The following is a 27,251-nucleotide window of genomic DNA, read 5'->3' on the forward strand; positions in this document are numbered from 1 at the left end:
CTCTATTGGGGATACTGAGCTGTGCTACAGCTCCATGTTTGAAGTGATATTTAGTGTGTATGATGTGCAAAACCACTTGCAGTATATATTATATGAAAACTGCAACATGTCATTCCATTGTGTTTGCTTAATAGTTAAATTATGTAGGCTAGTGCCAACCTGCAACTAAATAGCATTGAAGATTTGTTTTGCACCATAGTAAATACTGTGAGGATTGTGCAATGCTTCATTATTTAGATTGAAAACATTTTCTATCGTACACTCTTCTACAGTGTCAATCATATTTTTGTTAGTTTTGCAAACACAATATTGCTGCAGGTAATTTCTGGAAATTCTCTAATGGGACAAACTGGTCTGTATATAATGTCTGAGTACTGATGCATGCCTTAGATCTTGGCAGTCAAAAGCATTGTGCAAGATTTGAGCACCAGTGCACCTCATTTTAGGAGGTTTGTTTTTTAAAAACATTTTTTTGTTTCTTTCTAGCTTCAGACTGGACTTGAAATAAACCGAATACTTATAGGATCCTGTTCTTCAAAAAAGAAAAAGAAAACCAAGAAAAAGAAAGACATTGTGAAGGTGGGGGGAAATGACTTCATTTTCATGAATTTAATTTCAACAAAGCTTTTCTAATTTCTGTTCACATGTTTAGATGTTCTCTAAAGCCAGGCCCTATACATGGGCAGATTGCATACATCCTTGTTTTATTTCCAAAATACAGGCTCTAAACTGCTTTTGGTGTGCCTAACTGTGTTGCTAGACGTGGTTTCAAAATCCCCTACATATGATTCAGCAAAGTGCAAGCTGACCTGCCAAGAGTTAAAGTCAGTACTGCAAAGGATACACAAGATGGTGTGGCACCAAGCTGAGGAAACTCGGCAGTGAACGTTCTTGTAGCATGAACAGATGGACAGTTGCTCCATTAGAAAAACTTTTAAATGCTGGAAATGGGTTGTCTCCTCTCGAGATTCTTTATATGCTATCTTTCTCTTGCAGTAGATCTGTGTGTCTGCACAGATGACCATCTGATTATAGACGTTGCCCATCGGTTATGGAAAAGGCTCCGAATGTTCTCCTTGATGACCTAGCATGGATTCACGGAGTCTTTTGTGATCTCAGCTATGATAGAAGTCAATTATATTAGACTAGCAGGGGGGGGCCCGGCATTGCCAGGGCAGTTTAGAGGGCCGTGCGGTTAACGGCCGGCCGCTGCCGCTCCCCCGCTCTGTGTCTCCGGCCACGCGGTTGACGGCCGCCCGCTGCCACTCTCTCGCTCTGTCTCGGGCCTCGCGGTTGACAGCCCCCCACTGCCGCTCCCCCACTCTGTCTCGGGCCGAGCGGTTGTGAGGCCCGGCCCGAGTGACCCCAACTCACCTCCCGCTCCAGCGGGCCGACACAGCTGCCGCGCTCGCTGTTGAGGAAAAGCAGGGGAAAAAATGGCTGGGAAGTTTCGGGAGGCTGCAGGATTAGGTCCCGCCCATGACGCACCGATTGGTCAACCATCAGGTCACTGAACTGTAGGATTGGTCAACCATCACGTCGCTCAACGCTAATGAGCGGTAGGATTGGTCAACCGCTAATGAGTGGATTTTTGAACGTTTTTTGTATACTGTCCGAACAATTTTTGTCTGACCAAAAAGTAAATACACCTATGACACTCCCCTGATCATCAGCTTTCTTTTGATATAACATGTGTAGGTACGCTCTAACTTTTGAGTGTATAGCAGACAGACAAACCCAACCGCTTTATAGATAGATAGATAGATCCTAATGTTTTATAAAAAAACTGCGACCAGGAAAAGCTTGCGGGGCAGACTGCATACTAAGCGAGATGATTAAACACACAGACGATAAAATGAAACTGGCTATCCTAAAACTCTTCAACTTGGTTCTGAGTGTCGGTTACTTCCCTGATATCTGGAACAAAGGACTCATAACGCCCATATACAAAAGTGGGGACAAAGTCGACCCAAATAACTATCGAGGCATCTGTGTAAACAGTAACCTGGGGAAGGTATTCTGTAGCATCATAAACAAAAGACTTATAAACTTCCTTGAGGAGCACAATGTCTTGAGTAAAAGCCAAATTGGATTCCTGCCAAACTATAGAACATCAGATCATATCTTCACCCTACAGACCCTAATTGACAAACACGTTCACCATAACAAAAGCAAAATCTACGCATGCTTTATAGATTTCCAGAAGGCTTTCGACTCCATCTGGCATGACGGTTTATTCCTGAAACCTATCGAGAGCGGGGTAGGGGGAAAAACATATGATGTAATTAAATCAATGTATACAAACAACAAATGTGCAGTTAAAATTGGAGACAAACAAACAAAATACTTCCCGCAGGGCTCGCCAATCTCACCGACACTCTTTTTAATATTTACACAAATGAATTGGCAAAACTACTTGAACAATCTACAGCACCCGGCCTCACCCTATATGAATCCAAGGTTAAATTCCTCCTCTATGCAGACGACCTGGTTCTGCTGTCACCAACTAAGGAGGGTCTACAGCAGAACCTGGATCTGCTGGAGTCATACTGCCAGACTTGGGCCCTGACAAATCCCCAAAAAACCAAAGTCCTTGTGTTCCAGCAAAGATCCAGACATCAGGGACCCAAAATAAATTTCACACTAGGAACAACCAAAATTGAACAAACCACTAACTACACATACTTGGGCTTAAAAATCAGTTCTACGGGAAATTTCAAACTGGCTGTGAATGAACTGAAAGAGAAAGCAAGAAGGGCTTTCTATGCCATTAAAAAATCAATCCAAATAGAAATCCCAATTAGCATTTGGCTCAAAATGTTCAAATCAGTAATTGAACCAATTGCACTCTATGGCAGTGAGGTGTGGGGACCGCTAACATAACAAGAATTTGCAAAATGGGACAAACACCCAATTGAGATCCTACATGCAGAATTCTGTAAAAGTATCCTCCGGACTCAAAGGAAAACCGTAAACAATGCATGCAGGGCAGAACTAGGCCAATATCCATTAATAATCACTATCCAAAAAAGAGCCACCAAATTTTGGAAACACCTAGAAATGAGCAACCCCCAATGCTATCATTACGAAGCCCTGAAATGCCAAGAGTACCATAAAGAAGAATACCCTCAGTCAACTAGTCCTGGGACTCAGTGAAGTCACTACTAACAATAACCAGCCCCAGGACAGTGACAGCGTAACACACAGAATTCGACCCAACACAATCGTCGCTAAGCAAAAGGAAAAATATCTGTCATATTGGGCAGAAACAACAAAAACCCAAAGCAAACTCAATTGCTACTTGGCCCTAAACAGACAATACAACATGGCTGATTACCTGACCATGGTAAAGGATAGCAAACTGAGAAAAACTTTGACAATGTACAGACTTAGTGAACATAACCTGGCAATCGAAAAAGGTAGACACAGACAGATCCGGCTACCAAGAGAGGACAGGATATGCTCTCACTGCAGTCAGGGAGTGGTGGAGACAGAGATGCACTTCCTCACAGCTTGTAGAAAATATCGGGGCATAAGGGAGAATTTCTACCCAAAATTCACAAAAATATGCCCGGATTTCAGAAATTTGAATGACGACCAAAAACTCCCATACCTACTAGGGGAAGAGAGAAATTGTATAACACTAGCGGCACACTGTTTATGGCAAGCTGTAACAGAGGGACAACCACTAAATATAAGAAAAGAGTATATATAAATTATATGAAAGTATATTTATACACTCAGGGATATATCTGTTTATACACTGTATGGATAGATCTGTATTTTTGTGAACAAACATGAATGTTTTTCGATGCTTTGGCAACATAAGATGTAACTTGTCATGCCAATAAAGCGAATTGAATTGAATTGATTACAGCCTTCAACCAAATTTTGACCTCTAATACAGTCCTGAACTTGTGAATTTGTGATTTGCAGTGTTTTATAGTTTGCTGTTTGCTCTGTTCATACTTGTTAGTAGAAATCAGGATCAAGATAATCATGCAGAATACAGTTCTCTTTTGTGTTCAGATGGATAAACTGGGACACCCAGTGGCGCAGCATATTGGTGCATCAACATATTATATGGTAACTGTGAGCTTACACTAGCAACACCATGTAGTTGATGCCTGTTTTCACCTAGGCTTTTGGAGGGTGAGGGCAACTTGTGCACTTCTTCATGTATGATGTAAAGGTGATTTTTTGGGAGAGACCTGGGAACCGTTTCCCTGCCCTTCTCTCTCTGGATGCTGTCTGGGGAGTGGTGTGAAAATAATATTTTCTGGTGACATTTTTACTAAATGCATTTGAAACGTAAAGTCTGAAGTATTATACAGCATCATAGCGAATTATGATCTGGAATACACTGCCTGAAAGGATGGTGGAAGTAGATTCAATAGTAACTTTCAAATGGGAATTGATTATACTTGAAAAGGAAAAAATTGCAAGGCTATGGGGAACAAGCAGGGGATTGGGACTAATAGGATAGCTCTGGCACAGGCACGATGGGCCGAATGGCCTATTGTGCTGTATGATTCTATGATATTGGCCTAGTCATTGCTGCTGAGTAGTAATAGTAGTAGTACGTATTTATGTTTCCCGCTCACTATTTCCTATTTTTATTTATTTGAATGACACAAACTGATCATGTCAAACTGAATACATGTTTTAAAGAAGTTGTTCAACAGCAATAACAACTTGTATTTATATAGTGCCTTTTAACATAGTAAAATGTCCCACGGTGCTGCACAGGGGTATTTTAAGACAACAAACTTGACACCGATCCACATAAGGATAAATTAAGGCAGGTGACCAAAAGCTTGGTCAAAGAGAGAGGTTTTTAAGGAGCGTCTTAAAGGAGGAAAGAGAGGTAGAAAGGCGAAGAGGTTTAGGGAGGGAATTCCAGAGCTTGGGGCCTAGGCAACAGAAGGCATGACCACCAATGGGTGAGTGATTTATAATCAAGGATGCTTAAAGGGCAGAATTAGAGGAGTGCAGATATCTTTTGGTGGCGGGGGGGGTGGGGGAAGCTGAAGGAGATTAGAGATAGGGAGGGGTGAGGCCATGGAGGGATTTGAAAACTAGGATGAGAATTTTGAAATCGAGACGCTGCTTAACCGGGAGCCATTGTAGGTCAGCGAGCACAGGGGTGATGTGTGAACGGGACTTGGTGCGGGTTAGGACATAGGCAGCCGAGTTTGGGATGACCTCAAGTTTACATAGGGTGGAATGTGGGAGGCCAGCCAGGAGTGCAAAACTTATCACTGAAAAATATCTAGTTCCAAGTAAGCTAGTATGACTTAGTCCTTCTAATTGTTTTTAACAAGGAATCTCTTGTTTTACAGAATGAGATGCGAGGAGAAAACTCTCGGTCACCTCGTGTTTGGCCAGGATTTGTAGAATTTCCATTTGTCGCTGGCACTGTAAGTTTAGTGAGCAAAGTTTTAGGTCAGTGTATCCTCGCACAGAGAGAAGACATCATAAGTCATCACAACTTCAAGCACTGGGGAGGGTGATAAGGGATAAAAGAGAGCAAGAGACATATATGTTACTGTACCAAGTTATATGAAATAGTTTTTCTGCCTGCTATTTCCTACTTCAACGTGTCTTCTATTTATGTATGTGAAATGCAGAGGTAATGGCAGGTGCTTGCACACAAGGAAGCAGTGATAAGCTGGGTTGGCTTTTGTACATCCCCAAGCAGGCAATTAATAGAATGATAATGGAGGAGCCTTAGGGGCTGGTGCACCGGTTCTCTCCTTGAGTCGTAAAGATATGTGGAGACTCCAAAAGGAGGGAAGTAAGGAACTTAAAACATTAGGGGGGGGAAATTTGGTTGCTTTGCGCCTCCTGTTAGTGCCCTAAATGCAAAGCAACTAGCGCCCCCGCGCGGTGCCGCCAGCGCCTCCCGCGAAATTCAGTGGGAGGTTGGCAGCGATAGTAACCGGCTGCGCCCCCGGTGATGACGTCATTGCCGTGCACAGCGCCCCAGCCGCGATCTTCGGGAGCAACCCCTGACTTACCGCCGGATGCCATGTCCGACGAGGTCAGGGGGGTCCACCTGCGACCGAGGAGGCACTATTTAAAGGCGAGGTACAGGGCGACCATTTTTGTTGCTGGTTGCCTGCCAGCACCTGCCTCCGCTCCCGTCCCCGGTCTCCTTACCCGTCCCCCCCATGGAGTGCCAGCTGCGCTCCATGAGGCTGGGCGCTTTTGCCCGCACTCCCGATCCCCGGGGGCCCAGCTGGGGCCCAGGTCATGCTGCGCAAGACCCCTCCCCTTTAAGAAGGGGAGGAAGGCCTGCAGTACTGCGGCGCAACGTGCCATGGCGCTGCGGCACATAGCGCCGCGATATTCCCTCACTGCGCCAAGAGGGAGGTGGGGCGCTTCTAGTAGCACCCTGCTTCCCTCTTGAGGCGCTACCACTCAATTACCATCGCGAGGGCACTAAAAGTAGGCCCCCGGCGAAGTTGGGGCACGACTCCATTTTTAGCCTTAGGAGGTTTAGTTAATGGCAACTCCATGGCGACTGTTTCCCACCGTGGAGGTTCAGTGGTACAGGGGATCAAATCTGAATTGCACAGTACATTGGTGCTGCTGTGTTCCACTGTTCTCTTGTTTCCCTTCTACAGTTACCTCAAGTAATTTTGCCAGAGTTTATTGTAAAGTTGGTGCTATCATGTCAGCTAAAACTACAACATGCAGCAAGAGTGTTGCATGTGAGCATTCAAGCTGCTGTCCTGTAATTGTAGCTAACAATTGTCTTTAAAATAATTGAATCTCCTCAATGTTTTGAGCAGCTTAGCAAAATATGTTCAATTCTATAAAAGCTAAATCTATTGAGATACTGGTGCGAAGAAAAACACGTTTTTTTAAAACTCACCCTTAAATGATGCTGTTTTTGTGTTCAAGTCCATTAGTTCCAGTCATTCTGTCACAGCAAATGTACAGAATGTTCTCCATCTGATGAAGCACTATAACACAATGACTTCTGATGGAAGACAAAAGCTCCCTGTGGAAAGGGCTGTTAAGAATTCAAGAGAAGCGACTTCTGGCAATGTGAAGAATGGCGATCCACAGTTTGTATCGTCCTGTTCCTCCTCCTCTTCACCAATTGAAGGGCTGTCTGAGCTCCTCCTAGCACTGCAGGACGAGCTGGGCCAAATGAGCTTGTAAGTATGAAAAACCACTAGTTGGTTCAGAAATTTACATGGGAAAGTGCAGGACTGGAAAAAAAACTATCCCATTCTTCCTTAAAATTTTTCCATACTATTTGGCTTAATTGCCTCCTTGGGCAATCTGTTCACATTCACTACCTTCTCTATACAGTAGTTGAATTTAAACTGTCTGCATCTTCTCTCTTGTCGCGTCCATGTATCTTTATTCTAGAGTTTGTGACAATCTCGTAACATATTGGTGGTCAATTTATTAACTTAAGGACCTTTAATACTCATATTATCTTCCATGAGATTTCTCTTCTGCAGTGTAAACAATCCCAGGCTGTTCATCCTCTCTATAGTGATTGTAACATTTGCACAAAGAACCATGCAAAGTAGTTGGCAATGGAAGCTAAGAGTGACTTTAAAATGATTCAAGTTTTCAGAAAACATGGAATATTCTGGATGGGAAATTTTGTATTGAAGATCTGTATCTGTTTTTCTCTAATCCTGGTTTGAATAGAACTATGGTTAACAGCTGAAACCTGCTACAGGAAACTTTGCGATATCCGGCACCGACGGGACTGGCGTGATGCCGATCTATGAAAACTTCCGGACAGAGCAGCGCTAATGTTGAAGTATACGGAGGTTTTCATCTCCGTATCTGACAACAAACACTGTTGCTTAGCAACAGCTTGTAAACAGTCGGCCCGTACCTTGGAAGCATCTCTGTAGCTTAGCAACAGCTTCAGAGAGGCTTTCCAGAGACTGACTTAAAAAAAATAAAAAATAAAAAAATAAAAATGCTAGGAGAAGGAAAAAAAAACAAACAAAACGGCTGCTGATTTCTGCCGTTAGATTGAGGTTGCCGGACATACATCTTCCGGATAAACCAAAGTTTTCTGTACTATAGCCAACAGATACCAAATACGCAATGTTGTTCAAATTATTTCACCGCTAATGGGCAGACCAGTTTTAAGCTTGTGATAAATACAGGGAATGCTGGAAATACACAGCAGCACAGTCAGCACCTGTAAAAAGAAAAAGGTCTGTATTTTCAGATGCTGACTGACTTGCTGTGTATTTCCAGCATTTGCAGTTTTTCTTTTTTAGTTTTAAACACGTGCCTTGCTCTATTCTTCAAACTTCTTTCCTTTAGTGAACACAAGTCCCAATATTGAATTGGATAAATTCATACACGAGACAAATTAATCCAACAGGAACAATAGCTACTATAACTGCTGACATTTCAAAATTATTCTTTCTATTTTTAGATTTTGGTGTACTTTGTTTAGCCCTGGTTTATAGAACTTATTTTCTCTTTGCTAGCAAAAAAAAGGATGTGTGTAAACTCTCTTCCATGACTTTAGTATGTGGTGTTTATAGTACGATGTTGGTCTGGTGCCCAGGTACTAAAACCACATTGTTGTAAAACTGCCTGCATTGTTTGAAACCATTTCATGGCTGACAAACATTTCAAGACTCCAGCAAGGATAGGTGGCTTGCATCCAATTACACATTCCAGTTATTTTTTAAAAAAAAAGGAAGATTTTCACTCATCACTTTGTGATATTGCCATGTCATTGGATTAAAGCATGCTGGGATTGGTCTTGTGTCTGGAAGCTTAAACCAGGAAAAAATCCAAACCTGGCATACTCTATGCTTACAACATGGCATCAGAACAAAATATATTGGAAATAAGAATTACCTCAACCATTGGTATAAAAAAGCTGCAGGAAAGCTTCATATTTTAGTGAACATTGGTCCAAAGGGAGATGGAACAAAACCTGGGAACTATAGACCAATCAGCTTAATATCAGTGATCGGAAAAATACAGGATTTAAAAAAATTAATTCATGGGATGTGGGCGTCGCTAGCAAGGCCAGCATTTATTGCCCATCCCTAACTGCTCTTGAGAAGGTGATGGTGAGCCGCCGCCTTGAACCGTTGCAGTCCGTGAGGTGAAGGTGCTCCCACAGTGCTGTTGGGCAGGGAGTTCCAGGATTTTGACCCAGCGACGATGAAGGAACGGTGATGTATTTCCAAGTCAGGACATTGTGTTACTTGTAGGGGACCTTGGAAATGATGGTGTTCCCATGCGTTTGCTGCCCTTGTCCTTCTAGGTGGTAGAGGTCGTGGGTTTCGGAGGTGCTGAAGAAGCCTGGGCGAGTTGCTGCAGGGTATCTATACTAAAAAGTGATAGCCGAGCATCTAGACACAGAAAATATAATAAATAGGCAGCATGGATTCCAAAAGACTAAGCCATGCTTAACTAACCTGATAGAATTCTTTGAAGAGGTAACAGAAAAAGTAGACAAGGGTAATGCAGTAGATGTCATGTACTTGGATTTTCAAAAGGCCTTTGATAAGATATCACGCGGTAGGCTCATGACAAAGGTTAGGGGACAAATAGCTGAATGGACAGCAAATTGGCTAAAGAATAGAAAGCAGAGAGTAGGGGTAAAGGGTAGTTATTCAGATTTGAGGAAGGTAGACAGTGGAGTTCCACAAGGATCAGTGCTGGGACCACTGCTATTCATAATTTACATTAATGATTTGGACTTGGGAACAAGTAACTCTATCAAAATTTGTAGGTGATACCAAACTGGGGGGTTGGGGTGGGATGGGATGGGGTATAGCTAACATCAAGGAAGAATGCAACATAATACAAGAAGTATTAGCAGACTGTGCCGTTAAGTGGCAAATTAACTTTAGCGTAGATAAATGTGAGGTGACGCACTTTGGTAGGAAAAGTAGAAACATCACCTACACCTTAAATTAAGAAACTGAATAGGGTAGAAGAGCAAAGGGATCTAGAGGTACAGGTGAACAAATCATTAAAAGCAGCATTGCAGGTCAGAACAATAAAAAAATGCTAACAAAGCACTGGGATTTATTTCTAGGGGTGTAGAATTCAGAAGTGGTGAAGTTATGTTAAACTTGTGGTAGGCCGCACTTGCAGTACTGTGCACAGTTCTGGTCTCCATACTACAAAAAGTACATAGAAGCACCGGAGACAGTGCAAAAAAAGATTTACAAGGATGGTACCAGAACTGAGATTGCAGCTATCAGGAAAGATTGAACAGGTTGGGGCTTTTTTCTTTAAAAGAGAAGACTTAGAGGAGATCTGATAGAAGTTTCTAAAATGATGAATGGGTTGGTCAGGCTAGATGTGAAGAAAATGTTTCCACTTGTAGCAGAATCCAAAACTAGAGCCCATAAATACAAGATAGTTACTAATAAATCAAATGGGGAAATAAGGAGAAATGTAGAACTTGCTACCACGGGAAGTGGTTGAGGCAAATAGCTTAGATGCTTTCAAAAGGAAACCACACGAGCACATGAGAGAAAAGGGAATAGAAAGATATGCTGAAAGGCTGAGATGAGGTAGGTGGAGTATAAACACCAACATAGACTGGCTGGGCCGAATGGCCTGTTTCTGTGCTGTATATTCTATGTGATTCTATTGTAAAGAACGTGCACTTGAAGGATGAGGTGAATTTATTTTCTGTGTGCAAGCAATAATAGATGGGAAGGTCACTTCTGTAAAGGATTATGTTGTTGCCATAACCTAGAAAAATAACATGACATTCTATTAGGTTCAGCCATCCTTGGTAGTTACACGTAATGTTATCTGTAATATTATCTGATTTGAGATTTAGCTTTGATTCACTACTGCAGTTCAAACTGAGTATTTAACAGCCTGCAGAGTAAGGTTTAATTTGCAACTGCACAGTACCAAATGTCGTGCTTAAAAATAGAAGCTGCAGACTCCTGCTGGGAGTGTTGAATTTACCCCCATAAGTGTGCTGTGTGTCATTGGATATGCAAACTGTTTATAGAGCAGCTGTGGTTGAGATACTAATCAAGTTAATACCAACTTACCCATCACCAGATGTTGTTTGCATTCCAAGACCATACTTTCCTGCTCTCCTGGCAAGCCAGCTCGCCCAATTTACAGTATGCATGGCCAGGAATTCTTAACTTCATTTATTTATGTAGCACCTTATCAGCTAATTTGTTTCAGAACGTGCAACGCACACATTGAGTTGCCTTTCAAGTGATGTGCTTGTTATGTAGGCAAATGCAACAGCTGTCTGCATCAGGAACATCCCACAAACAGCAATAAGACAAGTGACTAGTTAACCTGCTTTTTTTTTTGGTATTGGTTGAAGAAGGAATGTTACAAAATAGAACAACAAAAATAAATTTACAAATACTTGGCATTTTGATATTTTGAACTCAAGAACTTGTTGAATATACAAGACTTGTACTTTTTTTGAATAGTGCCATGAGATATTTGCTGTCTATCTGAACCATCAGAACAGGTGGATTGGACCTATTGAAGTACAGCACCTCCAGCAGTGCAGCACTGTTGTAGTACTACAACAATTATGAACTCTGAACATCTGGTATAGGGCCATCATACCTTCTGACCAGGAGGCAAGAGTGCCACTAGTTGCGTGAAGCTGATGCATGGTTTTCTCATGTAGCCTAGATGGTGGGAATGTCTGAATTTACTTCTGGTCATTTTTAACCTCTTACTTTTTCAGAACCTTCTCTATTACTCACCAGCAAAAAGTAAACTGCAGACCTGCTCACTGAGCAATTTAAGACCTTTCATAAAAATTTAAGACCTCCTATTTCTCATCTACATGCAGCCACTCAGCAACATCATTGGAAAAAAACAATGTCAGGTTCCACATGTACACTGGTGACACCCAGCCCTACCTCACCACCACCCCTCTCGACCCCTCCACTGACTCTGATTTGGCACAATGCTTGTCCGACATCCAGTATTGGATGAGCATAAATTTCCTCCAGTTAAATATTGGGAAGACCAAAGCCATTCTCTTCAATCCCCGCCACAAATTCTATTCCTAACCACTGACTCCATCCCTCTCCCTGACCAGAGGCTGAATCAGACTGTTTGCAACTTTGGCGTTCTATTTGACCCTGAGCTGAGCTTCCAAACCCATATCCTCTCTGTTAACAAGACTGCCTACTTCGACCACGCAACAGCACCTGTCTCTGCCCATGCTTCAGCTCATCTGCTAAAACTCCTGCCTTTGTTACCTCTAGACTCGACTATTCCAATGCACTCCTGGCCAGCCTCCCAGCATGCAGCCTACGTAAACTTGAGATCATCCAAAACTCTGCTGCCTGTATCCTAACCCACACCGAGTCGCATTCACCCATCACCCCTGTGCTCATTGACCTACATTGGCTCTCGGACCGGCAATGCCTTGATTTTATATAAAAAATAAATTAAAAAAATTCTCATCTGTTTCAAATCCCTCCATGGTCTCGCCCCTTCCTATCTCATATCCAGATCTGGCTGGACCACATAAAGCACTATCTGGCCCTGCTCTCGTCTGCCAAAATTGCTCACTATTCCAGAATCCTTCTGGAATGCAAAGATAACTCCCGGCTCCTATTCTCTACTGCTAACCGTCTTCTTAAACCCATCGCCCTGCCTCCTCCACCCTCTCCTCCGATAACAAATATGAGGAGCTCGTGGACTTCTTTGTCTCTAAGATTGAGACCATCCGTTCAGCTGCCTCTGCCACTTCCCTTCCTTCCCCTAGCCCACTGGGCCAAACTTCCTCTAAAGATCCCCCCTGCCCTAGCCCTGAACTCGCATCTTTCTCCAGTTTCTCTCCGATCGTCCCTCATGACCTCTCTGCACTCATCTTGTCCGAGACCCACCTCCTGCTCCCTCGACCCTATTCCCACCAAACTGCTGACCACCCAACTTCCTTTTCTGGCTCCCATGTTAGCTGATATTGTTAACGGTTCTCTCTCCTCAGGTACTGTCCCCCTCTCCCTCAAATCTGCCGTCATCACCTCTCTTCAAAAACCTTGATCCCTCCGTCCTTACAAACTATCGCCTCATCTCCAGCCTTCCTTTCCTCTCAAGCCCTTGAAAGTGTTGTTGCCTCCCAAATCCGTGCCCATCTTTCTCACAATTCCATGTTTGAATCCCTCCAATCGGGTTTCCGCCCTTGCCACAGTACCAAAACGGCTCATCAAAGTCACAAATGACATCCTTTGTGACTGTGACAAAGGTAAACTATCCCACCTCGTCCTTCTTGACTTGTCTGGACATGGTTGACCACTCCATCCTTTTCCAACGCCTCTCCACCGTCGTCCAGCCGGGTGGGACTGCACTCGTCTGGTTCCATTCTTATCTATCTAATCGTAGCCAGAGAATTGCCTGCAATAGCTTCTCTTCCCACTCATGCATTGGTACCTCTGGTGTCCCCCAAGGATCTATCCTTGGCCCCCTCCTATTTCTCATCTACATGTTGCCCCTTGGCGACATCATCCGAAAACACAACGTCAGTTTCCACATGTATGCTGACAACACCCAACTCTACCTCACTACATTTTCTCTAGACCCCTCCAGTGTCCAAATTGTCAGACTGCTTGTCCGACATACAGTTCTGGATGAGCAAAAATGTTCTCCAATTAAATATTGGGAAAACCGAAGCCATTGTTTTCGATCCTTGCCACAAACTCCGTTCCCTAGCCACTGACTCCATCCCTCTCCCTAACATCTGTCTGAGGCTAAACCACACTGTTCGCCACCTTGGTGTCATATTTGACCCTGAAATGAGCTTCCGACCACACATCCGCAGCATAACAAAGACTGCCTACTTCCACCTCCGGAACATCGCCTGTCTCCGCCCTTGGCTCAGCTCATCCGCTGCTGAAACCCTCGTCCATGCCTTTGTTACCTCTAGACTTGACTATTCCAACGCACTCCTGGCTGGCCTCCCACATTCCGCCCTATGTAAACTTGAGGTCGTCCAAAACTCGGCTGCCCGTGTCCTAACTCGCACCAAGTCCTGTTCACCCATCACCCGTGTTCGCTGACCTGCATTGGCTCCTGGTTAAGCAACACCTCGATTTCAAAATTCTCATCCTTGTTTTCAAATCCCTCTATGGCCTCGCCCCTTCCTATCTCTGTAATCTCCTTCAGCCCCACAACCCCCCAAGATATCTGCGCTCCTCTAATTCTGCCCTCTTGAGGATCCCTGATTATAATCGCTCAACCTTTGGTGACCGTGCCTTCTGTTGCCTAGGCCCTAAGCTCTGGAATTCCCTGCCTAAACCTGTCCGCTTCCCTGCCTTTCTTTCCTCCTTTAAGACGCTCCTTAAAACCTACCTCTTTGACCAAGCTTTTGATCACCTGCCCTAATTTATCCCTATGTGGATCGGTGTCAAATTTTTTGTCTTAAAATACTCCTGTGCAGCACCTTGGGATGTTTTACTACATTAAAGGTGCTATCTAAATACAAGTTGTTGTAACCTTCTCCAGCCCTATGACCCTCAGATCTCTGCACTCCTCCAATTCTGGCCTCTTGATTTTCATCGCTCCACCATTGGCAGCCGTGCCTTCTGCTGTCTCAGCCCTAAGATCTGGAATTCCCTCCTTAAACCTCTTTGACACTCTCTCCTCCTTAAAACCTCCCTCTTTGACCAAGCTTTTGGTCACCTGTCCTAATATTTCCTTATGTGGCTGAGTGTCAAATTTTGTTTGATAATGCTCCTGTGAAGCGCCTTGGGAAGTTTCACTACGTTAATGGCACTATATAAGTGCAAGTTTTCATAATTTTTGTTCTTTTTTAACTGGGGCAAGTGAGGAGAAAAGATTTTTGATAGCTTGGAAAGGGGAAGGAGATTAGGATCGGTGTTGTGTTGGTGATGAACAAGAGTGAAGTAGACCCAATGGTAGTGGAGAATTGTTTTTGCTATTAACTTCAGTTATGTAAAATGTTTCCGAATTCTGTATTCCCAGTGAGCATCAAGACCTGCTGAAACAAATACAAGGTACAAAAAATACTGATGTCCGTGAAGATTTAGAACGTGAACTAGACTGTCTAGTAAAGCGGATGGAGAAGAAAGGGGATCAGATTTCTAAACTCAAAAAACACCAGGACAATGTAAGTGTATGATTTTTTTTAAATTCCCCATATTCTTGAGTGACTTGCAGACAATAATCTCATTGAGAGGTTCAGATGCCTGTTACATTACAACTACTTGAGCTTTAGGTTGCGATCTGAAACCCTCAATGAGATTACTATGTTGAAATCATGCCAATTTAGCCATTATATTTAATTTATACTATTTAGCTATTATACAAAGAGTGACGTCTGGAGCTGTTTTTTAATTCTCTCCCCTTCCCTCTTCCAGCAGCAGCTGGTGTCTGAACAGCGATGATGGTCCATTTTAATTAATGTGCGATGTGTAATATTACAGAAATTTAATCTGAACAGGGAATTCGTAAACACGCATGACTCTAATATATATTCAGAAATTTTGCATCTCATATACATCTATAAAGTGGGGGAAGTTGCCCTTCATTCCTCAAACATCTGAGCGAATTGGTTTGATGTCCATAAGGCAGAACATTCTGATGGGCTGAAATGTTCTATTTTTTTTTTAACAGCAAAACATGCTGATTTGGTTCAAATGTCCCATTGATTAACAATTAACCAATGGAAAAACCTTTCTATTTGCTAAACAACTATGAAAAACTAAAAAAAATAAAAAAAAGACCCACCACAACACCAATTAAAAAATTCAACCTGCTTGGCTTGGCTCCATATCCCTTTATACCCTTGGCTAACAAAAATCTATCAATCTCAGACTTAAAGTTATTAATTGAGCTAGCAGCTATTGCTTTTTGTGGGAGAGGGTTTGAAGAATTGTTTCCCAACTTCTCTCCTGAATAGCCTGGCTCTGATTTTAAGGTTATGTCCCCTTGTCCTAGACGCTCCCAACAGTGGAAAAAGTTTGTCTCTATCCTTTCAAAATGGTAAAAATCTCAAGATATATTAAGGAATATCTGTAGTTGTTTTCTGAAGCTGACGATACAGAATCCAATAATTGTTGGACCAGAGATTACCACTTCTGACTAGTCTACTCGAACTGTGCCATTAGTTCGGTTACTTTGCAAGTATCATCCTCTACTGATATTTAGCCTAATGCTGCTGACAACAGAAGAACATTTAGTATTTACTATTTTAAAAAGTATCATACTTTGGTTCCATGTAGTTTTTTTATGTGAATTATTTTGGCTGGGACAGGATTAACTTATGAAAATACCAATAAAATTTTTGTTTATCATGGAACTTTAACAACAACAACTTTCATTTATATAACACCTTTTAATGTAGTAAAATGTCCCAAGGTGCTTTTACTTTCAAGAAAAATAAAACCGGCTTTATTAGAAGTAGCTTTGAGTAATCCATTGTAACCAGGGTGATAGTGTGACACCTAGAGGGCAAATGAAGAGCAGTGGTTCTTTCAAAACATCAAAAATAAAATGCCACTATGAAGTAGTTTCTGTTTATACACCGCTCCTGTGGCAAGGAGGTCAATATTAAAATATTTTATATCTATCCAGTTTGTTGCAGAGGCCAGAAATTAGTCAGCGGTTAACACTGTAATTTACATCGGAGCCTGGCTTCGTTCTTGCTTCTGGAAGGGAGGATAGAGAAAAATCCCTAGTAAATGGTGTAAGAAAATAAAGAATGCATTCATATTGCACCTTTTGCATTCTCATGACATCTCAAAGTGCTTCACAGCCATTGAAGAGCATAGTCACTGTTTTGTAGGCAAATACAGCAGCCTATTTGCATGCAGCAAGGTCCCAGAAATAGCTGAGATAAATGAACATATGTGGTATTAGTTGAGAAATAAATGTTGGCCAGCACAACATTCAAATTGTGCTACGGGATCTTTTATGCCCATCTCTGCAGGCAGTTGGGGCCATCTCAACCGAAAGACAGCATATCTAACCATGCAGCACTCCCTCAGTACTGCACTGAAATATCAGACTTCGACACTTTGGTAGTAAATGTCTTCTGAATAAAATGCCTATAGAAACAGAAGATAGGAGCAGGAGTAGGCCATTCGGCTCCTCGAGCCTGCTCCGCCATTCAATGAGATCATGGCTGATCAGTACCCTGTCCCTGCCTTCTCTCCATATCCCTTGATCGCTTTAGTCTTAAGAAATATATCCAACTCCTTCTTGAATATATTTAATCAATTGGCCTCAACTGCCTTCTGTGGTAGAGAATTCCACAGGTTCACCACTCTGGGTGAAGAAATTCCTCCTCATCTCTGTCCTAAATGGCTTACCCCTTATCCTTAGACTGTGACCCCTGGTTCTGGACTCCCTGACCATCGGGAACATCCTTCCTGCATCTAGTCTGTCTAGTCCTTTTTAGAATTTTATAAGTTTCAATGAGATCCCCTCTCATTCTTCTAAACTCCAGTGAGTATAAGCCCAATCGACCCAATCTCTCCTCATACGTCATTCCTGCCATCCCAGGCATCAGCCTGGAGAATCTTCACTGCACTCTCTCCATGGCAAGAACATCCTTCCTCGATAAGGTGACCAAAACTGCACACAATCCTCAAGGTGTGGTCTCTGCCCTATACAACTGCAGCAAGACATCCTTGTTCCTGTACTCAAACCCTCTCGCTGCGAAGGCCAACATACCATTTGCCGCCTTAACCGCCTGCTGCACCTGCATGCTTACCTTCAGCGACTGGTGCACAAGGACACCCAGGTCTCGTTGCACTTCCCCTTCTCCCAATCTATTGCCATTCAGATAATCTGCCTTCCCGTTTTTGACACCAAAGTGGATAACCTCGCATTTATCCACGTTATATTGCATCTGCCATGCTTCTGCCCAATCACCCAACCTGTCCAAATCATACTGGAGTTTCTCTGCACCCTCCTCACAGCACACACGCCCACCCAGCTTTGTGTCGTTGAAAGAAAAAAATGAAGTGCAATTTACATAAGAACATAAGAAATAGGAGCAGGAGTAGGTCATTTGGCCCCTTGAGTCTGCTCCGCCATTCAATAAGATCATGGCTGATCTGATCTTGGCCTCAACTCCACTTTCCTGCCCGCTACCCATAACCCTTGATTCCCCTGTTTTTCAAAACTCTGTCTTTCTCTGCCTTGAATATATTCAATGACTGAGCCTCCACAGCTCTCTGGGGTAGAGAATTCCAAAGATTCACGACCTTCTGAGAAGAAATTCCTCCTCATCTCCATTTTAAATGGGCGACCCCTTATTCTGAAACTATGCTCCCTAGTTCCAGATTCCCCCACGAGGGGAAACATCCTTCCTGCATCTACCCTGTCAAGCCCCCTCAGAATCTTATATGTTTCAATAAGATCTCCTCATTCTTCTAAACTCCAATGAGTATAGGCTCAACTTTTCCTCATAAGACAACCCCTTCAACTCAGGAATCAACTTAGTGAACCTTCTCTGAACTGTCTCCAATGCAAGTATATCCCTCCTTAAATAAGGAGACCAAAACTGTATGCAGTACTCAAGGTGTGGTCTCATCAATGCCCTGTATAGTTGTAGCAAGACTTCCCTACTTTTATACTCCATCCCCCTTGCAATAAAGGCCACTATTCCATTTGCCTTCCAATTACTTGCTGTACCTGCATGCTAACTTTGTTTCATGTACGAGGACACCCAGATCCCTCTGAACTACAGCATTCTGTAGTCTCTCTCCATTTAAATAATATTTTGCTTTTTTATTCTTCCTACCAAAGTGGATAACCTCACATTTTCCCACATTATACTCCATCTGCCAAATTTTTGCCCACTCACTTAACCTATGTATATTCCTTTGTAGACTCTGTGTCCTCCTCACAACTTGCTTTCCCACCTATCAGCAAATTTGGCAACTTAGTGAACCTTCTCTGAACTGCCTCTAATGCAGTACACTCGGTCCCTTCATCCCAAGTCATTAATATATATTGTAAATAGTTGGGGCCCCAGCACTGATCCGTGTGGAACCCCACTAGTTATAGTTTGCCAACCTGAAAATGACCCATTTATTCCGACTCTGTTTTCTGTTAGTTAGCCAATCCTCTGCCCAATCTAATATATTACCCCCAACACCGTGAGCTCTTATCTTGTGCAGTAACCTTTTATGCGGCACCTTATCGAATGCCTTCTGTAAATCCAAATAAACTACATCTACTGGTTCCCCTTTATCCACCCTGCTTGTTACATCCTCAAAGAACTCTAGTAATTTTGTCAAACACGATTTCCCTTTCATACAATCAAGCAGAGTCAATGTGGTTTTATTATGGTTTTCTAAATGTCCTGCTATTACTTTCTTAATAATGGATTCCAGCATTTTCCCAATGACAGATGTTGGGCTAACTGGTATATAGTTTCCTGCTTTCTGTCTCCCTCCTTTCTTGAATAAGGGAGTTACATTTGCAGTTTTCCAATCCGCTGGGACCTCTCCAGAATCTAGGGAATTTTGGTAGATTACAACCAACGCATCCACTATCTCTGTCGCCACTTCTTTTAAAACCCTTGGATGCAGGCCATCAGGTCCAGGGGACTTGTCAGCCTTTAGTCCCACTAGTTTGCCTAGTACTTTTTCTCTAGTGATAGTGATTTGTTTAAGTTCCTCCCTCCCTATAGCCCCTTGATTATCATTTATTATTGGGATGCTTTTGGTGTCCTCTACCATGAAGGCCGATACAAAATATTTGTTCAAAGTTTCTGCCATTTCCTTGTTTCCCATTATTAATTCCCCAGTCTCATCTTCTAAGGGACCAATGTTTGCTTTAGCTACTCTCTTCCTTTTTATATACCTGTAGAAGCTCTTAGTCTGTTTATAATTTTTGCTAATTATCTTCTCCCTCATTTTTTAGTTATCCTTTTTGCTGGTTTCTAAAAATTTCCCAATCCTCTGGCCTACCACTATTCTTTGCAACATTGTATGCCTTTTCCTTCAATTTGATACCATCCTTAACTTCCTTACTTAGCCACAGATGGTTCGTCCTTCTCGTAGAGTCTTACTTTCTCACTGGAATAAACCTTTGCTGAGAGTTATGAAATATCTCCTTAAATGTCTGCTATTGCTTATCTACCGTCTTACCCTTTAATCTATTTTCCCAGGCAACTTTAGCCAACTCTGTCGTCTTACCTTTTATAATTAATTGCCTTTATTTAAGTTTAGGACACTAGTTTCAGACACAAGTTTCTCACCCTCAAACTAAATTTGAAATTCAATCATGCTATGATTACTCTTACCTAGAAGATCTTTTACAATGAGATCATTAATTAATCCTGTCTCATTACACATTACCAGATCTAAAATAGCCTGCTCGCTGGTTGGTTCCACAACGTATTGTTCTAAGAAACCATCCCGAATACATTCTATGAACTCGTCCTCAAGGCTACCCTTGCCAATTTGATTTGTCCAATCTATATGAAGATTAAAATCGTCCATGATTATTGCAGTACCTTTCTTAAAAGCCCCCATTATTTCTTGATTTATACTCTGTCTTACAGTGTAGCTACCGTTAGGGGGGTCTATATACTACTCCCACCAGTGACTTCTTTCCCGCACTATTTCTTATCTCCACCCAAACTGATTCTACATCTTGATCTTCCGAGCCAATATCATTTCTCACCACTGCACATAGAAGATAGGAGCAGGAGTAGGCCCTTCGAGCCTGCTCTGCCATTCAATGAGATCATGGCTGATCATTCAAATTCAGTACCCTGTCCCTGCCTTCTCCCCATATCCCTTGATCCCTTTAGCCTTAAGAAATATATCCAACTCTTTCTTGAATATATTTAATCAACTGGCCTCCACCGCCCTCTGTGGCAGAGAATTCCACAGGTTCACCACTCTCTGGGTGAAGAAATGTCTCCTCATTTCAGTCCTAAATGTCCTTAGACTATGACCCCTGGTTCTGGACTCCCTGACCACTGGGAACATCCTTCCAGTATCTAGTCTGTCCAGGCCTGACAGAATTTTATAGGTTTCGATGAGACCCCCTCTCAATCTTCTAAACTCCAGTGAGTATAAGCCCAATTGATGCAATCTCTCCTCATACGTCATTCCTGCCATCCCAGGTATCAGCCTGGTGAATCTTCGCTGCACTCCTTCCATGGCAAGAATGTCCTTCCTCAGATAAGGCGACCAAAACTGCACACAATACTCAAGGTGCGGTCTCACCAAGGCCCTGTATAACTGTAGCAAGACCTCCTTGTTCCTGTACTCGAACCCTCTTGCTACGAAGGCCAACATACCATTTGCTGCCTTAACCGCCTGCTGCACCTGCATGCTTACCTTCAGCGACTGGTGCACAAGAACACCCAGGTCTCTCTGCACTTCCCCTTCTCCCAATCTATTGCCATTCAAATAATAATCTGCCTTCCTGTTTTTGCCACCAAAGTGGATAACCTCACATTTATCCACATTATAGTGCATTTGCCATGTTTCTGCCCAATCACCTAACCTGTCCAAATCGTACTGGAGTTTCATGACATCCTCCTCACAGCATACCCTCCCACCCAGCTTTGTGTCATCTGCAAATTTGGAGATATTACATCCAATTCCCTCATCCAGATCATTAATATATATTGTGAACAGCTGGAGTCCTAGGACCGATCCTTGCGGTACCCCACTAGTCACTGCCTGCCACTCGAAAACGACCCGTTTATTCCAACTCTTTTTGCTTTCTGTCCGCCAACCAGTTCTCTATCCAAGTCAATACCTTGCCCCCAATCCCATGTGCCTAATTTTGCACGCTAATCTCTTATGTGGGACCTTATCGAAAGCCTTCTGAAAGTCCAAATACACCACATCCACTGGTTCTCCCTTATCTATTTTACCAGTTACATCCTCAAAAAATTCCAGTAGATTAGTCAAGCATGATTTACCTTTTGTAAATCCATGTTGACTTTGTCTGATCCTGTCAGTTTTCCAAGTGCTCTGCTATTGCATCTTTTATAATGGACTCTAGCATTTTCCCCACTACCGATGTCAGGCTTACCGGTCTATAATTACCCGCTTTTTCTCTGCCACCTTTTTTGAATAGTGGGGTAACATTAGCTACCCTCCAATCCATGGGTACTGTTCCAGAGTCTATCGAGTTCTGGAAGCTGACCAGCAATGCATCTACTATTTCTAGGGCCACTTCCTTAAGTACCCTGGGATGTAGATTATCAGGCCCTGGGGATTTATCGGCCTTCAGTCCCATCAATTTTCCTAACCCCATTTCCCTACAAATACTGATTTCTTTCAGTTCCACCCTTTCATCAGACCCTATGTTCCCCGGTATTTCTGGGAGGTTATTTGTGTCCTCCTTTGTGAAGACAGAACCAAAATATGTATTTAGTTGGTCTGCCATTTCTTTGTTCCCCATTATAAATTCCCCCGATTCTGACTGCAAGGGACCTACACTTGACTTCACCAATCTTTTTCTCTTCACATATCTATAAAAGCTTTTACAGTCAGTTTTCATAATCTATTGTCCCTTTCTTAATTAACCCCTTTGTCCTCCTTTGTTGAATCCTGAACTGCTCCCAATCCTCAGGATTATTGCTTTTTCTGGCCAATTTGTATGTCCTCTCCTTGGATCTTATGCTATCCCTAATTTCCCCTGTTAGCCACGGTTGAGTCACCTTTTTTGTTTTATTTTTATGCCAAACTGGGATGAACAACTTCTGTAGTTCATCCATTCGGTCTTTGAAAGTTTGCCATTGCCTATCCACCGTCAACCCTTTGAGTGCCATTCCCCAATCAATCCTACCCAACTCGCTCCTCAGACCATCGTAGTTTCCTTTATTTAAATTGAGGACCCTAGTTTCTGAGTCAACTACTTCATTCTCCATCTTAATGAAGAATTCGATCATATTATGATCGCTCCGACCCAAGGGGCCTCGTACAACAAGATTGCTAATTAATCCTTTCTCGTTACATAATACCCAGTCTAAGATGGCCTGATCTCTGGTTGGTTCCTCGACATATTGGTCCAGGAAACCATCCCGTAAACACTCCAGGAATTCCTCCTCCACAGTATTGTTACTAATTTGGTTAGCCCAATCTATATGTAGATTAAAGTCACCCATGATGACTGCTGTGCCCTTATTGCAAGCTTCTTTAATTTCCCTTTTTAATGCCATCCCCAACCTCCGCCTTACTGTTTGGAGGTCTATATACCACTCCCACTAATGTTTTTTTCCCCTTAGTATTTCTCAATTCTACCCATACAGATTCCACATCATCAGAGCTAATATCCTTCATTACCATTGTGTTAATCCCTTCTTTAACCAGTAATGCTACCCCACCTCCCTTTCCTTTTTGCCTATCTTTCCTGAATATCAAATACCCCTGGATGTTGAGTTCCCAGTCTTGGCCATCCTTGAGCCACGTTTCCGTAATCCCAACCAAATCATATTCGTTTACCTCTATTTGCGCAGCCAATTCATCCACCTTGTTACAAATGCTCCTCGCATTAAGACACAAAGCCTTCAGGCTTGGTTTTTGTAACACTCTTAGACCTATTAGAATTATTATTTACTGTGGCCACATTTGATTTAAACCCTTGATTTCTCTGACTGCCACTTTTTTGTTTTTCTCCTTCCTATCTTTTGCTTTTATCCTTGTTTCCCTTTCCTCTGTCTCCCTGCTCAGGTTCCCAACCCCCTTCCATTTTAGTTTAAACCCTCCCCCACAGCACTAGCAAGCAAACCCCCTAGGATATCGGTTCCAGCCCTGCCCAGGTGCAGACCGTCCGGTTTGAACTGGTCCCACCTCCCCCAGAACTGGTTCCAATGTCGCAGGAACTTGAATCCCTCCCCCTGGCACCATTCCTCTAGCCATGTATTCATCTGACCAATACTGTCATGGACAGATGCATCTGCGGCAGGTAGATTGGTGAGGACAAGGTTAAGTAGGTATTTCCCTCGTGTTGGTTCTCTCACCACCTGTCGCAGGCCCAGACTGGCAGTTATGTCCTTAAGGGCTCAGCCAGCTCAGTCAGTAGTTGTGCTCCCGAGCCATTCTTGGTGATGGACATTGAAGTCCCCCACCCAGAGTACATTGTGTGCCCTCGCACAGATCTCATCCTTTATTAACAGCTACCCCACCTCCTTTTCCTTTCTGCCTATCCTTCTGAAATGTCATACCCCTGAATTTTCAGTTCCCAGCCTTGGTCACCTTGCAACCACGTCTCTGTAATGGCAATCAGATCATACCCATTTATTTCTATTTGTGCTGTTAACTCATCTATCTTGTTACGAATGCTGTGTGCATTCAGTTCAGATAAAGAACCTTTAATTTTGTCTTTGTACCATTTTTCCCTACTCTGACTCTATTTGCTGGTGCACTCCTAAGTTTGCACGTTCTGTCTCTTCCTGTCACACTCTGGTTCTCATTGCCCCTATCGCTACCCTGCACTATTGCCTTCTCTTTTCTCTGACTTTCTAAGTTCCCCTTCACCTGAACCCTCTCCCCCACTATTTAGTTTAAAGCCCTATCTACCGCCCTAGTTATTCAATTCGCCAGGACACTGGTCTCAGCATGGTTCAAGTGAAGCCCATCCCAACGGAACAGCTCCCTCTTTCCCCAGTACTGGTGCCTGTGCCCCATGAATCGAAACCCATTTCTCCCACACCAATCTTTGAGCCACGCATTCAACTCTCTGATCTTATTGACCTTATGCCAATTTGCTCGTGGCTCAGGTAGTAATCCAGAGATTATTACCTTTGTGGTTCTGCTTTTTAATTTGGATCCTAGCTCCTCAAACTCACTCAGCAGAACCTCTTTTTTAGTCCTACCTATGTCATTGGTTCCTACATGGACCATGACAAATGGATCCTCCCCCTCCCACTTCAAGTTCCTCTCCAGCCCCGAGGAGATGTCCTTAACCCTGCAACACAGCCGTCGGGACTCATGCTCTTGGCTGCAGAGAACAGTATCTATCCCCCTAACTATACTGTCCCCTACCACTACTACATTTCTTTTTGCTCCCCCAACTTGAATGGCCCCCTGTACCACGGTACTGTGGTCAGTTTGCTCATCCTCCCTGCAGTCCCTGCTCTCTTCCACATAGGCTGAAAGGACCTCGTACCTGTTGGACAAGTGCAAGGGCTGAGGCTCCTCCAATGCTACCTTCGGGATCCCCGTACCTGCCTCACTCGTAGTCACACCCTCCTGTCCTGGAGCACAGACCAAACCTGAAGTATTTATCCTAAGGGGTGTGACTGCCTCCTGGATCAAAGTGTTCAGGTAACTCTTCCCCTCCCTGATGCATCGCAGTGTCCGAAGCTCGGACTCCAGCTCATCAACTCTGAGCCAAAGTTCCTCCAGCTGCAGATACTTACTGCAGATGTGGTCGCTGTGGATCACACTGGGGTCCACCAACTCCCACATGCTACAGCTCCAACACATCACCTGCCCTGCCATCTCTATTGTATTTTATTTAACTAATTAGGTTTTCAAGTTTGGAATATCACTTAATTATCTATATATATTTTTAATCTAAAATAACGGCTCTTAATTTCTTTGGCAATGATTTTTTTTTTAGGTTGAGAAATTGAAGCTGAAAGCAAAAAAAATGAGATGGCAGATGGCCAACACAAAGAAGCAAGCAAAAGCTTTAGATGAAATGAAGGAAGTGCCAGTTTCCCTCAAGGGAACAGATTTTTCACTCAAAACAACTTCTACTCTTGGGCAGAAAGGAAAAGAAAGCCTTCAGCTGCTTAGGAATGCACAGAAACTGCAGCTGACCCTGAGGCAAAATGACATTACATGGGACCAGTGACCACTGCGGTTCAGAAGGCAATGTCTATAAATTCGATTTGTGATAAATTTAATTAATAGATTACTACAGAGTACCCTTAGGAACCTGTACATTTTTATTGTGTTTTTTGACGTGATTCTCATTGCTTTGAAACTGACTTGAAATACTGCAGATACTCTCATGGGAGTAATGTATTTGAAATTTCACATTGTATTTTTTACATTCAGAAGTTTTTAATCTGTTAGGTTGTACCAAGTGGCATATTGTAAATCATATCTGTAGCAATAGTCTTGTTGGAGTTAGGTTGTTGGCTTTCTTGAATGTTTTGTATATGTATTACTTGCGTATACAAACTAATAAAAGCTCTTGAGGACCTGCTGTGTCGTGTCTTGCCTTTCCTCCCCTGTCTGTCCATCTACTCTTCATTTTGTTACCATGCACAATTGCAAAAGATTTAGTAGGTGACCTATTCTCTAGCGTTTTTTTAAAAAAGTGCTTAGGCTATGATGCTGTTAAATTTACTACTAATACAGATTGAATGCAAAGAACAAGACTATAGAATGCTCCTTATGACCGATTATTTAAGTCTTCAAGCCATATTTACAGATGCAGAAACAGAGTTAACATTTCAGGTCGACCCTTCGTCAGAACTGGAAAAAGCTGGAGCTGGAACAGGTTTTTGAGCAAGTTTGTAGGTACAGGGAAAGGGGGTAGGGGAGTAAAGAACAAAAGGGAAGGTCTGCTAGGATGGAAGGTAGGAGAGATTAAGAGACAAAAGGGATGATGGTGCAAAGCAAAAGGAGATGGTAATGGGACAAGTTAAGCAACAAAAGATGGTTCTGGATGAAGTGTAAATGGTGATGGCAGAATGAAAGGCAGCTGCCCTGAGAGGGGGGAAAAAAAGGGACAGAAAAAAGGTTTTTGTTAAAGCACTGGATGAGGCGAAGGATGAAATGGAACTGGGGACAGGACAGCTTTGAGATAGTGTATCAGTGCTGCTGAAGAGAGAGGTCGAGAGTGTTCATGTGGCGGCACATGGCATTTATCTCGGGATACGTCGAGAGCAGTGGTTCAAGGAATGCTGAATATCTTGGAGATATCTAGTCCTGGGTGTATCCAAAACACGAAGGGTGGAATTTCAGTTGGAATCCACGTGGAGCAAGTCGGAGTTGGAGACAGTTGCTGAGGAAAGATATGTGGCTGTGAAAGCGAGTTTTGGTAGATACCTGATAAAACATGAGAAGGGAAACAGAAAGCAATGAAGATGAACAAGGTAAAAGATACGGAAATCCCGTCTGAGAGAAGAGCAGAACTTCTTCAAGGTGGGCATTCTTAGAAGAGAAGTGGCAGTGAATTAAACACTAATACAAAAGCAAAATGCTACAGATGCTGGAAATCTGAAATAACAAAATGCTGCTAATTTTTTCAATTTTTTTTCTCACATGGCAGCTGTTGATCATTCTGCCATCGCCATTTACACTTCATCTAGA

The 27,251-nt window shown here is 42.9% G+C and overlaps 1 protein-coding gene across 3 annotated transcripts in view; it reads left to right on the forward strand.

Moving 5' to 3' along the window:
• The window catches only part of cep57l1 (centrosomal protein 57, like 1), a 60,263-nt gene extending 34,129 nt beyond the window's left edge, over positions 1–26,134 (forward strand). For all 3 annotated transcript variants that reach the window (XM_085997781.1, XM_085997780.1, XM_085997782.1), the window contains 5 exons: positions 487–579; positions 5,343–5,420; positions 6,910–7,169; positions 14,959–15,103; positions 25,546–26,134. In XM_085997781.1, coding sequence (XP_085853907.1) covers positions 487–579; positions 5,343–5,420; positions 6,910–7,169; positions 14,959–15,103; positions 25,546–25,782 — 813 coding nt within the window. In that variant the 3' untranslated portion in view covers positions 25,783–26,134. The remainder of the gene's footprint in view (positions 1–486; positions 580–5,342; positions 5,421–6,909; positions 7,170–14,958; positions 15,104–25,545) is intronic.
• Positions 26,135–27,251: the final 1,117 nt, after the last annotated feature.

The sequence above is a fragment of the Somniosus microcephalus genome, chromosome 9 (genome assembly GCF_052327205.1).
Source record: "Somniosus microcephalus isolate GS21.2 chromosome 9, FLI_Smic_1.0, whole genome shotgun sequence".
NCBI lineage: Eukaryota > Metazoa > Chordata > Chondrichthyes > Squaliformes > Somniosidae > Somniosus > Somniosus microcephalus.